This window comes from Saccoglossus kowalevskii, chromosome 21 (assembly GCF_978046115.1).
Source record: "Saccoglossus kowalevskii chromosome 21, keSacKowa6.1, whole genome shotgun sequence".
Lineage (NCBI taxonomy): Eukaryota > Metazoa > Hemichordata > Enteropneusta > Harrimaniidae > Saccoglossus > Saccoglossus kowalevskii.
Window position 1 is genome coordinate 27,062,456 of NC_140661.1, and position 15,392 is coordinate 27,077,847.

General features: G+C 37.1%; 2 protein-coding genes across 3 annotated transcripts in view; one reads left to right on the plus strand and one right to left on the minus strand.

Moving 5' to 3' along the window:
* On the minus strand, positions 1-14,557 carry LOC146729838 (uncharacterized). Its single transcript, XM_085495328.1, has 4 exons — positions 14,479-14,557; positions 5,208-6,614; positions 4,634-4,794; positions 1-4,181 (listed from the first exon to the last, which is right to left on the minus strand). The coding sequence occupies exons 2-4, from the start codon at positions 6,593-6,595 to the stop codon at positions 3,496-3,498; spliced, it is 2,235 nt and encodes a 744-aa protein (XP_085351454.1). The 5' UTR covers positions 6,596-6,614; positions 14,479-14,557; the 3' UTR covers positions 1-3,495.
* The window catches only part of LOC100368390 (abl interactor 2-like), a 14,310-nt gene continuing 13,218 nt past the window's right edge, over positions 14,301-15,392 (plus strand). Inside the window, exons 1-2 of one of the 2 annotated variants that reach the window (XM_085495331.1) lie at positions 14,301-14,503; positions 15,054-15,138. The gene's annotated coding sequence lies outside the window, so the exon portion shown is untranslated. The remainder of the gene's footprint in view (positions 14,504-15,053; positions 15,139-15,392) is intronic. The other variant, XM_085495330.1, reaches the window with a different exon arrangement.

Here is a 15,392-nt window from a genome sequence, read left to right on the forward strand (position 1 = left end):
TCAAGTTAAAGCGTCTGGCTTTAATACCTCCCAAAATAATGATAAAAACAAAGCACAGAATAATACAATAAATTCCCTAAAATAGGGATTGTCAAGGGAAGTGTGCGTTGGTGATAACTCAGGCCAGGGTGTTGAAATTGATGTCAGTCAATGGCTTCCTGTAACACAACAACGAGATACAAGAGTCTTCCTTGCAGAGGAACGTTGCTATTCTGGAGGGCACCACTGAAAGCAGGAGATCGCAGAGCAGTTCATACAAGTCTCACAGAATGGAGATTGAAGCCTGTATCACTTGTCTCAAAATATTGTAGCAGCAACAAGTACTCAATTGAAATGGTGAACCAGAGCTGTCCTCAATCTAGCCTATTTATAGAGTATAAATGACTCAGTTTCAGATACACCACTTGGGTTTCCACAGGAGCCAATCAGAAAGTAGTCTTGCTAGCAGCTGTCTCGCGATGACATGCATGCACTCGCGCAAGTCAGTATATCATAAACATCCTTTCTTATGTAAATCCCAAGCACCCCGGTAGATTCCAATTGTCCTTCCAGAGTTGTAAAGTATGACCTGTCAATCACCTTTATGACAGTTATTACACTGCAATGCACACCGTTTTGTTTCCCATGATTCCATGTACACTTCTATTTGCTTGAGGTAATATAAAAAAAACATAGAATAAAAGATGCTTACATAATTCCATACTGGATACGAATACAACAATAGCAATTACACTCTGCGAATACAATGGTAGTAATTACATTCTGTGTATAAATACAACTGTAGTTAATACAACGCTGGTGGTTACATTCTGCGTATGGATACATCAGTAGTGATTACACTCTGCATGAGAATACAATTGTAGTGATTACATTCTGTGTATGAATACAACTCCAGTAATTACACGCTGCGTATGAATACAACTGCAGTGATTATATTCTGTGTATGAATACAACTGTAGTGATTATACTCCGAGAGTGAATACAAGGGTAGTGATTAAATTCTGCGTATGAATACAACTGAAGTGATTACATTCTGCGTATGAATTCAACTGTAGTGATTACATTCTGCGTATGAATTCAACTGTTGTGATTACATTCTCTGTATGAATACAACTGTAGTGATTATATTCTGCGAGTGAATACAAGGGTAGTGATTAAATTCTGCGTATGAATACAACTGAAGTGATTACATTCTGCGTATGAATTCAACTGTAGTGATTATACTCTGCGAGTGAATACAACTGCAGTGATTACATTCTGCGTATAAATACAACTGTAGTGATTACACTGTTTTATGAATACAAGGGTAGTGATTACATTCTGCGTATGAATACAACGGTAGTGATTACATTCTGTGTATGAATACAGCGGTAGTGATTACATTCTGTGTATGAATACAGCGGTAGTGATTACATTCTGTGTATGAATACAGCGGTAGTGATTACATTCTGCGAATGAATACAGCTACAGTGATTACATTCTGCGTACAAATACATGAGTAGTGATTACACTCTGTATGAATACAACTGTAGTGTTTACATTCTGCGTATGAATACAACTGCAGTGATTACACTGTTTCATGAATACAACAGTAGTGATTACATTCTGCGTATGAATACAACTACAGTGATTATATTCTGCGTACAAATACATCAGTAGTGATTAAATTCTGTATGAATACAACTGTAGTGTTTACATTCTGCGTATGAATACAACTTCAGTGATTACACTGTTTCATGGATACTACTGTAGTGATTACATTTTGCGTATGAATACAACTGCAGTCATTACATTCTGCGTGCGAATACGATAGTTATTACACTCTGCGTATGAATACAACGGTAGAGATTACATTCTGCGTGTAAATACAACGATAGTGATTAAATTCTGCGTATGAATACAACTGCAGTGATTACATTCTGTGTATGAGTACAACTGTAGTGATTACACTGTTTCATGAATACAACGGTAGTGAATACATTCTGCATATGAATACAACGGTAGTGATTACATTCTGCATATGAATACAGCGGTAGTGATTACATTCTGCGTATGAATACAACTGCAGTGATTACATTCTGCGTGCGAATACAATAGTTATTACACTCTACGTATGAATACAATGGTGGTGATTACATTCTGCGTGCGAATACAATAATAGTGATTAAATTCTGCGTATGAATACAACAGTAGTGAATACATTCTGCGTATGAATACAGCGGTAGTGATTACACTGTTTTCATGAATACAACTGTAGTGATTACACTGTTTCATGAATACAACAGTAGTGAATACATTCTGCGTATGAATACAGTGGTAGTGATTACACTGTTTCATGAATACAACTGCAGTGATTACATTCTGCGTATGAATACAACTGTAGTGAATATATTCTGCATATGAATACAGCGGTAGTGATTACACTTTGTATGAATACAACTGTAGTGATTACATTCTGCGAATGAATACAACGATAGTGATTAAATTCTGCGTATAAATACAACTGCAGTGATTACATTCTGCATAAAAATACATCAGTAGTGATTACACTCTGTATGAATACAACTGTAGTGATTACATTCTGTGAATGAATACAACGATAGTGATTAGATTCTGCGTGCGAATACAGCAGTAGTTATTACACTCTGCGTATGGATACAACTGCAGTGATTACATTCTGCATATGGATACAGCGGTAGTGATTACATTCTGCGTATGAATACAACAGTAGTGATTACATTCTGCGTATGGATACAATGGTAGTGATTACATGCTGCATATGAATACAACGGTAGTGGTTACATCCTGCGTATTAATACAACTGAACTGATTACACTCTGTCTGATGAATACAACCAAAGCAACTTTTGCACATAGACAGATACACGTTTGCTTTTACAGGAACAATGGTCACATAACTAAGTGTGGGAAACATTGATTAATTACCATCGGTTTTGATTTGTCGGCATTATGGGTGGTAGAACCTGTCGTTTGGCACCAAGTTCGTTTTATTTATATCTATGTGTGTTTTACTGTTTAACAGTTCTGTACTTCGAATTGATTTGATCGATGGGTTCACGATAGCCAAGACCACAGTCAGCTGGCGCACACGTGATAATAAAATAAATACGATATTTACTACATGGGGGCCGCCATCTTGAATGACGCATAAAACTAAATAAGAGACAAGTTGTGAAACGCGTTTTTCAGATTCCTACAAATCAGAACAAAAATACCAATCTTTCACAAAAATATGGTCCGTTGGGGTTATATTAAGTCAACCGATAACAAAATTCGGCCTAATTCGTAGTTTTTGTGTGGAAAAATCCCTTGCATACGAACACCTAATTACGCGAAGAACCTAGAACACTAAGCCGGGGTATTTGAAACCGAAATTGTCATCTAAGCGTTAGGCCGTCGCTGATTGGCTGCTGAGCTGGAATGCAAATTTTAGATAGATTAGTATTGTCCAAGTTTCTTTGCGTTTTGAAAACTGCTAATGTGTTATGAAATCTGGATTTGAATAATTAATTAACTTTCGTAACAGTGGATCATAATTGTCAAAGTATGCCGGCATGTTTGCTCGTATGTCATCACTTGGATACTTTTCCTTATGGTATTGCATCATTTGAACCATGATTTCTTTGACCCGTGTTTTATTGATCTTGCCTTCGTCAATACCAATAACAGGCGGTTTTCCCTTCGCATCCAGACATAGCAAGGACAGTGGATATTCTTTATCTGGATCCATACAGTTGAACAGGGACGTTTTTAGAGTGTATGAATTGACCTTTTTCCATTTAGCACCTCCCCGGCAGTGGGGAGGTAGAAAGGTTCCATCACAAAGAACCTTGACCACGCCATAAGCAGCTTTGTATTCGTCTGGTAAACAAGACATAATGTGTGACTCCAGCCAAGAGAACGAAAGTGAAGCATGTGCTTCTCCATATAGGTTAATTATGTAACCAAGCTCGTTGAAGGCTCTCACAAGATTCTGATTATGTCCTAGAATACGAGGAGGAACCGGGGTTTCCATCATAATCACAGGCAAAAGGTCAACGTGGATTTCCATGTAGCTGCTCGGCCCTCCCATCCAAGTCAGACTTAGCTTTATGAGCCCTGGCTTTCCTGACTTTTGCGAACAGTTGTAGCGAAGATGGAGGCCGTCCCAAACAGAATCATCTACAAGGGAAAAAAACAAATGTATTACCTAAATGCAGTGATGTAGATTTGTTTTTGAGTTAAAAGTCAAATGAAAAAAGTAGAAGGTGCTGATTTGTATTGAAGCTGTAATTGCTCGTGCCATGGTCACAGGCCGCGGCGGCTGGCGCTGGGGTTATGTGAGGGGATGTGTCCTTTTCCATGATTTGGAGCTTTTTTGGTAATGAGGTCATTATTATTCATGCAATTTTAAGCTAATAAAATGTTAATTCTGCAAGAAATATTGTGTGTATTTTTTCTGTGTATATTCACCACTGTGATCATGTAAATTTGTATTATAATTCTGCGTCATGTCATTCACGTCTGGCGAACACTACAAAGTTTTCTCAGTCTTGCCCGAGACAGATACTCTACGCTACACTACGCTACGCTATCCCATCCCATTCTGTCTTTGCCTATTATATACATCTTACCTGCCAGTGCAGTAAGGATAATTGCACCAAATCTTTTCGACAGATTCATTAGTAATGCGTATCCATCTGTGTGCCTAAACACATGGAGAGTGGGGGGCAATTGTTGTGGATAAACTATGCACCCTTTTTTATCAATGTGTTCCACTGTGACGTTCTGCAATCTGAAGAATGTAGAAGATGTAATATAAACAAGATACATTGTTTAGTTGCCTCTGCCATAGAAATAAATTGGAGAGGCACAACAAGACCACAATTTTATTTCCCATGGACGACACGATCACTAATCAAAAGTTATTGAACCTCATATCATTATGATTCTGTGGCAAGTTATTTACCGACGATTAAATATCACTTCGTATTCAATAAAAACCTCACACACTCTAACATAACCACACCATTAAGGTCTGTGGCTAACTTGCATCAATGGCTATCATGGGAAGAATAATTTTAAAATGCCAAACTATTATTTTGCTGTAGGCAGATATTACACAAGTAGATAGGTCACAAGTAAACAATATAATGAAGTATCAGTGTTGGGCAGGGAGACTTTTTGGATCACATACATGATACATACCTGTCAATTATAAACTGGTAATCAAACTCATCTAGTCTCGATGTTTTGGTACCGGTACTTGAACTTCCAGCCAGGTGAGGTGTACAGCTAAAGCCAGGATCTATCTCTTTTACTTTCTCCGACAGTATTGTTGTAAATGTAGCCATTGTTTGCCTAATTTGTTCATTTTCTTCCGATTGTCGTGGAAACACTTCCCCGATCACTTTACCATACATCACTCTTTCAAAAAGAACATCAATCGTAGTGTGATCTTCATATCGATCTAGGAGAACTTCTTTAAAGGGATTATCCGATGATTTCATCTCTGGTGTAAAGTTTGGTATTTCTTGGTACAACATAGAGACAGTTGTGAATGTTTTGTTACACAGGTCTTTGTATACTGTGAAGGTATTACCAAATTTATCTTTCAGTTGTTTGGATGATTCGCTGGATTTTGACTCGAGGAATTCAGAGAGTGGTAAAATTGCATGAAATGGAAGATAGTACATATTACCATAATGCCAGAGCACATGCAAAGGCGTCATGCCATTGTTATCGGTGAATGATACGTTAGCACCTAGGTCAATCATCTTTACAGCAAGACCTTTATACTCGAGTACTCTGTTCTGCACTTCCAGTGAGTCGCCAAAAAGTGCAAAGTTACACACAGCTAGGACCAAAGCATGCATATCTGATATACCAAAAGGATGGCTATCTGGTATATGAACATCAGGGATAGGTAACTGAGCAAGATCGCTTGGACTCCCAATACCCTTTTCAAGGAGAAATCTGAAGCATGAGCGACCACTTGAATCACGACCTAATTGAAGTTTCTCCCCTGAATATTCAAGAAGGTTTTTTGATAAATTCGGATGGTCAACAATAATTCTAGCAGTTATTAAGAATATAATTGGTGTGCCGTATACATGTGTAGTTACTGACAGTCCAGCAGGTTCTAGGTAGGGAATAAGATCGACCACATATGCGATTTTCGGCCTTTCAATAAGATAATCAATTGCAGACCTTTTCCAATTATTTTCAACATGGAAGTCTGGCCTATTCTTCAAGATGGCTTCTACTGTGTGAGTGTTTGGTCTGACGTGATTAAGCGAGTTCATTAAAGGTGTATTTCCATTTTCATCCGGCTTGTTTATGTTATCAATATTTTCTGCAAGGTGTTCTACTAACATATTTATAAATGATGACAGCAATCCGTCCCGAACTATGGACCATTTAGGCATCTGTGAAAGCAAATGCAAAGCAGTCTGTCCCTGACTGTTACAATTGTTTACATTTCCTGTGTCTTGCAGTAAGTCCAATGCGTTTTTTACTGTAGCTTTATGGTCATCTGGAACATACTCCATTGATGTACGTATCTCTTTAATGAGCCTTTGCAACATAGAATCCATTGTTTGTACTTATAATTGACTGTGAAGATATAAATGATAGAAATGTAAAGTAAATATGCGATATTTATTAGTGGGATGTAACTTGATAGAAACACAATGAATCAGGTATACGTATATGATGGAATAATTGTAAGGTGAGTAAATATTAGTAGTTATTGCACTCCATGTCCTAAAAAATGGAAATAATTAATATACATCGGACACTGGAAAGTGAACGTGTATAACATTTAAATAAAACGTTATAAGGATAAGACGGGTCAGACATTTGATTCTGCATGAAAAGAGGCGAACGTAGTTATGTACAAAAACTAGTATACGAGAAGAGTGGAACAGCTCAAATGTTATCCCAGTGTACTATTTTGAAAAAATCATGGTCACATGATTAACACACGTATGCCACCCTGTACCCCGGCGTTCATAGGAAGATGATGAAACTTTTCTTCATCAATCTAAATAATTTCCGCAGGATACCAATAGTTGTCTCCCTCCTCACAGTCACAGGGGCGGTCTCGTGTACCAAAGTCAGACTTGAGGGTCCGGAGTAGAGAGTTGGCATGTAGATACAGTCAGGGAAAGGTTAACAATTTCAACACAGTTAATATTAAATCATTATCTCAGTATACACACACATATGCATGTACTCAAACATGCACACAAAAAGGGCGAGGTACATACAATGATTCAAATGCACAGCGTCACAATAAAATAACCTCACAGCGCCATCCCCAAAATACGACTAACTAAACAGCGTGACTTGTCGAAGAGAGTGCGTCACTGCCCAAACACGCCGCCGAACGAGGAAATTCGCCGTGGTTTCTCAAATGAGCGACCAAAACGAATCTAACCACAAAACAGCCAAAACAACGCAGAACCTAACACGAAATACGAGAACAGTAAAAGAATACCTTAATAGTGACATCAAACGGCGGTCAGAACGGCCCAAGTAACCCACAGGAAAAATTAGGAAAACATTCACCAAGCGTGCTAGGGGGGGGGGGAATGACGCAATCTCGGCGGCCACGCATAAGAAAGCTACATATGACTGAAAAAGTGCTCTCGCTTCCCCACAAAAAGATACGATACAAATCATAAAGGTTTGATGCAATAACATTCGTGTGATAATTATTCAACGTTCGATTGCAATCAACAACGTCGATTGAAGTCAACAACGTTTCGGGCCCCTTTCCGTTAACCACAGTTAATTTACCAGTCACGACGAACTCTACACTGGTTGAACTAGAAGTCCATCGGTGCACCGCAACAACAGTGTTTTCTTCAGCACTTCTTCCGTCCCGGAATCCCCGATTCACTTCCGATCTTCACTCGACGGCCACAGTCTTCCTTCGACGGCACAGCACAACGTTGCCAGCTCGAACCAAATAAGAAATTTAAAGAGCCTTGACGCTGCAGGTCGGCGTCTTCTACACCGATCTGAAGCATATTGAGCAAGGTGTGCTGGGAGTTTGTTCGAAACTTAGAACGTTTCGAAGTCTGTCGTTGGTTGGCACGTATTTTACAGAAATAATAAATCGTTTCATTGTCTTGTTTACTAAATAATGATAAATGAATCTTGGAAAACTTGGAACAACAAACTGGACCCAAATTGTGCAAATTTGCAATAAGTTAGATGAGTCAATATTGAATTTGTTTGAATAACAACCTGGCTTATGTTACATATATATATATAATTAATAACATTGTTATTGACATTGTTAATTTACAGTCATAGACATATATGTGTTGACATATATAACAGAGATTGACGCCCACTGTATATTGCATTTATATTTCCAAAGTCGTCATTAGTCTGATGTAGCTCAGAGGATAGCGTGTGTCAATGTTACTTGTTTAGTTAAATCATGTTGTTGAATCATGATGCTACGCAAAATAACAACAAGTTTTCACACTCGCAAGTAGCCGAGAATTGGTCTGAGGATGAAAATGAATTATTTGCTGTTTCAATCATATTCAACAGTTAGGCTAATATTGTGAGAAAAGATATGAATGGTAAATATTCTGCGGGCTTATCAATAGTGAGAAAAGCATATTCTCTAGCTAACCAGGATGCAACAATGCTGCAAAACCACCATCTTTTCCAAAATATATTGGGCAGATTGTTGCCCCGGGTGGTGCTCACACAGCGACCGACATATATGGGCTTCATATCAACAATCATGGATTTGTTTGCTAGCACTACTAAAGTGTAATGACATTATCATATAAAGCAGTAACTTGTCGTGACCTCTAGACAGTGCTCTGCTGATGAATCCTTAAGAACGAGTGCTTAACTTAACAGCACCAGGAGGAAAGTACACGACTCTCCCTTTAAGACACTATTCGTTTCAATAGATATAGTTTCTTCATTACATGCTTTACATAATGACTTAAAAGTGGCCATATGGTGAGTTAATTCACCTGACTAACTGGAACAGTGAGAAGATTACTTCTTTGAACAATGGGGCCACCTAGTTTAGGGATTGAATATCAAGCATCACAAGAGCAGGAGGACAAACAACCACTTTACAACTGCGAATAAGATGTACACCAAAGTCCGGGTTTCCAGCAAGAGCATAAGTGTTTATATAGTGGGTGGACATGGATGACGCTCAGTGATAAACTACAATGCACCACCAAAACAATTTACAGGTATTAGTATTATTGGGCATTACCATGTACACATCCACAGAGCAATTATGATCTCACACTGGTTGTTGCAGATCCCTACACCAAGGTTGGTGTTCCCTGGCATGAAGTTCAACACATTACATCACAAACCAAGTTAGGACGAGATCCAGTGCTCTGCCAGCTGATGAAGTTGATGTTGCTCTGGTGCAAATTACCTGTACATGTGCTCAAACAAAGATATTCCAGGAACTAATGAACATCCTGTTCACCATATGATGCAGCGACTGATAGATCTGTTCGCATCAGTAAGCAGCTTCAAGCTCTACAAATTACATTCATCCCAATGCACAGGTGAAAGATTCAAAGTTGTTATTGTGGGCATACTGGGATGTGCGTAATTTGTTTATTCCTAGTAGCTGTTTTTACCTACGAACAGATCCGCATGTTGTGTTTTTATCCAAGTTTTATATAAACATTTAACAGCAAAAACGCCCACTGAAGAGGTTTACTGACTGGAATATCAATCTAGTACTAGAAATAATATGTGAAATAATACAGCTGCTGTGTTCAGTGGCACTTAAACATTATATTTGTAGAAGTGTTACCACGCTCTTCATTGTACCTGGGGGTGGAGAAGTGAAATAGCAGCTCTGGAATACTGATTTCATGGCGGGAAATCAAAAAAGCAGGATTAAACACAAGCTTAAATTTGCATTCCCTCTCTCACAGATTTTGGGGTAGAGAAGAACACGGGGAGTAACCATCTGCTTTGCTTTCATTATTACTATAGAACAAACAAGTTCAGTGGTGATACCAAACAGATGTTTGTCTGCTATGCAACAAAGAGGATTAGCTGTTGGGTGAAACACAGCATCTTCATAGCATACAGAGTACATGCAGAGAAGGACTTGCCAAACCCTTATATGATCCAGGTCAAGGCACAAGTCAGGTGTGTCCATTGATGAGATTCTCCATATGTACACCAAATGTATTAAGATTTAGCTATTATTTGACAGTAATGTGAACGATCTGTGAGAGAGAGCAGATAATTAGCAACATAAACTTGTCACATTTGGGTGCAAGGTAATTTTGTATAATGTAACAATTGAAGCTCTACTTTACTTCATCCCATCGCCTTCCAGATCATCTGCTTTTGGGGGCGCTTCGAATTACCTACTGAGGTTTCAGCTTATTTTTGTGATGTACTTCTGGGGTTAAATTCAAGTATTGGCCAAAACTTTTAATTGGTAAGCTTTTATTGATTATATGGCCTCATTATGTAAACTGCCACTTTATTACCTCGGTTAATCTGATCCTGTCACCATTTAAAACAGTTTGGTGAGTGGAGGGATGATAGTATTACTGTGGAAATTGGTCAGTCCTTGCATGATAAAGTTGCAGCAATTTTGAATTTCAAGTAATATTTGAAAGATCTACTATACAATAAATGCAGTTTTATGGTTTAATGTACGCTTGCATTGGAGATTCAACTCTAATAGTGTAAATAAGGTAATTGGTTTTGGATATGAAAGTGGTTCTACTTTTGAACTGCTATCTGATTCATTACAAAAACAAATCTTACCCTCCTCTGTCGATTGAAAAAAAACTAATAGTTCCAGGCTATAAAAGAAAACATTGAATAAAATTAAAGTGGAATAAAAAGTGAATAACTTATTTATATAAAGATGTATATTATATGTAACATAATTTGTATTAATTGGCAACCCTTTTAAATGATCATTTTGATTTTGATCACCAGTCATTTGTATGTATTCGTCTTCCACGACAGTGCATCTTTTAATTGAACTATGTATCAATATAATCTTCATATGCAAGTTAAAATGAATGTGTCATATGATTTATTAATTCGTTCAATACTACTATCTGCATTAGGGGTTAAAAACAAAACAAAATATGCTGCGGATAGTAATCTGGACTGTACGGTTAGAAATTGGATTGCATCAATTTTATCATATTTTACCTATTGAAAGTTACCTATTGTGCGATCATCACCTCAATCGACCTAGATTTTACATTCAAAATCAATGTAATTGCCGCGTCATCGACAGACGGTTATTTATACATTTCGTCCCTTGACCTCCCTTGACATGTGATTGGAGGGATGATAGTATTACTGTGGAAATTGGTCAGTTCTTTTTATGATAAAGTTGCAGCAATTTTGAATTTCAAGTAATATTTTAAAGATCTACTATAGAATACATGCAGTTTTATGGTTTAATGTACGCTTGCATTGGAGATTCAACTCTAATAGTGTAAATAAGGTAATTGGTTTTGGATATGAAAGTGGTTCTACTTTTGAACTGCTATCTGATTCATCACAAAAACAAATCTTACCCTCCTCTGTCGATTGAAAAAAAACTAATAGTTCCAGGCTATAAAAGAAAACATTGAATACAATTAAAGTGGAATAAAGCGTGAATAACTTTTATTAAATTGCAGAGATAAAGATGTATATTATATGTAACATATTTTGTCATAATTGGCAACCCTTTTCAATGATCATTTTGATTCTGATCACCAGTCATTTGTATGTATACATGTCCCATAATAGTGCATCTTTGAATTGAACTATGTATTAATATAATCTGTATATGCGAGTTAAAATGAATGTCATAATATCATACATGATTTATCCATCCGTTCAAAACTACTATCTGCATCAGGGGTTAATAACAAAATATGTTGCGGATAGTAATCCGGGCTGTACGATTAGAAATTGGATTGCGTCAATTTTATCATATTTTACCTATTGAAAGTTACCTATTGTTTACATTACATTGTGAGATCATCACCTCGATCGACCCAGATTTTAGATTTTACTTTAAAAATCAATGTAATTGAAGCGTCACCGACAGACGGTTATTTATACATTTCGTCCCTTGACCTCCCGTGTGATTGAAACGGAGCCAGCCAAAAATAATACACCATGAATGGTTACCACACACAATGCTTTAGATTCTTAGCCCCATAGGCCGCATAAAGCGATGTGTTGTTTTCGCGAGAGTCGGTTGCTACACGTTAAGACATTCCACGACTCCAAGTGGTATTCAATACAAGGACAGCTTTCAAAACAAGCCTACATTCAAAGGTCGCTGAACTCAACCAACCCACTCCGTTACACGCCAGTCTGCAGCTAATATAGTCACGTGGTACCGCTGTGTTTTAATAACACGAACACCTGAATAACATTTAAATAATAAATCGTCTGTCCTCTAGGGATATTCGGGGCTGTTTCAGTACAGGATAAAAACTCAGAAACAACATACACGCATATTGGCAATGCTGGATGACGGTTTCACTTTAACACAATGTGGTTTAACACAAGACGTAAGGTGGTTTCAACTTAACACCAGGTGACTTAACAAAAGGTGAAAGATGGGCATAATCAAAACCAATTAATTACATATGCATCACACAAGCTCCAATTATTGTATTGTCCTGCTTACATGACGAGTTCTTTTAGTTACTAAGTGTAAACACAAATAAGTGTAAATAAGAAACACACATAATAGTTTTGAAACCTCTCAACAGTAGTATCATCTAATTTGAAGTCAGTATCAAACATCATTTAGTTTTGTCTTCTCTACCCGTTTTAAAAGTTGTGTAGGGTTTAGACTGCGCACCTCTTTCTACGAGAAATTTTGTTGGTTCAGTTTTGTTGATTATCATCCTACTAGTTTCAATAGATAAACTTGTCACATTTAGGTGCAAGGTAATTATGGTATAATGTAGTAAAACTTATCAGATTCACTGTGGGTTATTATCTGTCATTTTACAAATTGAATCTTTACTCACCTTACCCCCAACCTTCTTCCAGGCCATCTGCTTTTGGGAGCGCTTTGAATTACCTACTGAGGTTGCAGCTATTTTTTGTGATGTGCTCCTCTAGAGTTAAATTCAAGTATTGGCCAAAAGTTTTAATTGATAAAATTATATTGATTATATGGCCTCATTGTGTAAACTGGCACATTATTACATCGGTGAATCTGATCTTGTGACCATTCAAAACTGTTTGGTGAGTGGGGGATGATAGTATTACAGTGGTCATTGGTCAGTCCTTTTTATGATAAAGTTGCAGCAATTTTGAATTTCAAGTAATATTTTAAAGATCTACTATAGAATACATGCAGTTTTTATGGTTTAATGTACGCTTGCATTGGAGATTCAACTCTAATAGTGCAAATAAGGTAATTGGTTTTGGATATGAAAGTGGTTGTACTTTTGAACTGCTATCTGATTCATCACAAAAACAAATCTTACTCTCCTCTGTCGATTTAAAAAAACTAATAGTTCCAGGCTAAAAAAGAAAACATTGAATAAAATTAAAGTGGAATAAAAAGTGAATAACTTTTATTAAATTGCAGAGGTAAAGATGTATATTATATGTAACATATTTTGTATTAATTGGCAACCCTTTTTAATGATCATTTTGATTTTGAGCACAAGTCTTTTGTATGTATACGTGTCCCATAACAGTGCATCTTTGAATTGAACTATGTATCAATATAATCTGTATATGCGAGTTAAAATGAATGTCATATTATCATACATGATTTATCCATCCGTTCAAAACTACTATCCGCATCAGGGGTTAAAAACAAAATATGTTGGATAATAATCCGGGCTGTACGATTTGAAATTGTATTGCATCAATTTTATCATATTTTACCTATTGAAAGACACCTATTAATTGTTTACATTACAATGCGGATCATCACCCCGATCGACCCAGATTTTATATTTTACTTTCAAAATCAATGTAATTGAAGCGTCACCGACAGACGGTTATTTATACATTTCGTCCCTTAACCTCCCGTGAGATTGAAACGGAGCCAGCCAAAAATAATACACCATCAATGGTTACTACACACAAAGCATTAGATTCTTAGCCCCATAGGCCGCATAAAGCGATGTGTTGTTTTCGCGAGAGTCGGTTACTACATGTTAAGACGAATCCAAGTGCTATTCAATAAAAGGACAGCTTTCAAAACAAGGCTACATTCATAGGTCGCTGAACTCAACTCCGTTAGACGCCAGTCTGCAGCTGATACAGTCACGCGGTACCGCTGTGTTTTAATAACAGGACAAGGCGTTTTACACAAGGCGTAAGGTGGTTTCAACTTAACACCAGTTGATTTAACAGAAGATGAAAGACGGACAGAATCAAAGCCAATTAATTAAAGACGTGTCATACAAGCTCATATTATTGTATCTCTCTGTGAGACTGTGTGACTTACCAGATATGTACGGTGCAGACTTGAAGTAAGTTTCCGCCTTCTTGTTATACATATGCCTCGTACCATACATTTATCACGTGACTGATTGTGGTCTTGTCATTGGTAGATGGTTTTATAATATGCAGAAGCAGTGTTTGTACATCAATGTGTGTATTATACAATAGTGAACTGATGTAAGCGGATCAAATTAAAACCATTATAAATGAATTCAAACTACATCATCAACATTATATTTTAATTTGTATCACATATGTAGCGTTTTCGCAGATGTTCAATAAACTAGGTATAACCGTGTTTGAGATCAATTCCAGTTGTATACATATGCTCCAACGAATTGTGGGTAATATTAAACGAAACGTGTTTTTGAAATGTTTAAAAAATATTGTGGTTTACAACAACAAAATCATCATCAAAGACAATTTCTAGATACATGGACATACTGTACCGAAAAAAGCCGCTGCGCGAATTAAACAAGAACTAGCTCATGTTGTATAAGAATACGTTTCTCGTGTCTCCCTTAGATGTGTCGTCTCAAATAGAGTAATCTTCTCTACTTTTATTTTTTTGACATCAAGACAAGTAAGCCTTGGCAAGAAAGGGCAGAGATGTAATTAGGATGAGTAGTTAGCTGGGTCAACTTTCCTAACATTGTCAATACCAGTAAGTTTTAGTTAAATTTAGTTTCATTTTTCGAACTGTTATAATATGTGATAATGCTCTTTGTTATTTAAATGGTGGCAGTCGTCGCGCTGCGCATGTGCGACATTTGTGTTGATAAACAGTGATGTTTCCACAATCCAATGCGCTCTTCTAATGAAAATCACAAGTATGAGGTTTGACCTGGGCGCGACTTCGATACCTACCAATCACCTAAAAAATACCTTAAGGCTTAGTAACGTCTCAGTTAGTACTTG

Excerpts from the sequence above, each read along its gene's own strand:
- LOC146729838 (XM_085495328.1), bottom strand. The coding sequence starts at position 6,595 with ATGGATTCTATGTTGCAAAGGCTCATTAAAGAGATACGTACATCAATG. Across the intron at positions 4,795-5,207 it reads TACCAGTTTATAATTGACAG|ATTGCAGAACGTCACAGTGG; the intron begins GTATGTATCATG and ends TACATTCTTCAG. Across the intron at positions 4,182-4,633 it reads TATCCTTACTGCACTGGCAG|ATGATTCTGTTTGGGACGGC; the intron begins GTAAGATGTATA and ends TTTCCCTTGTAG.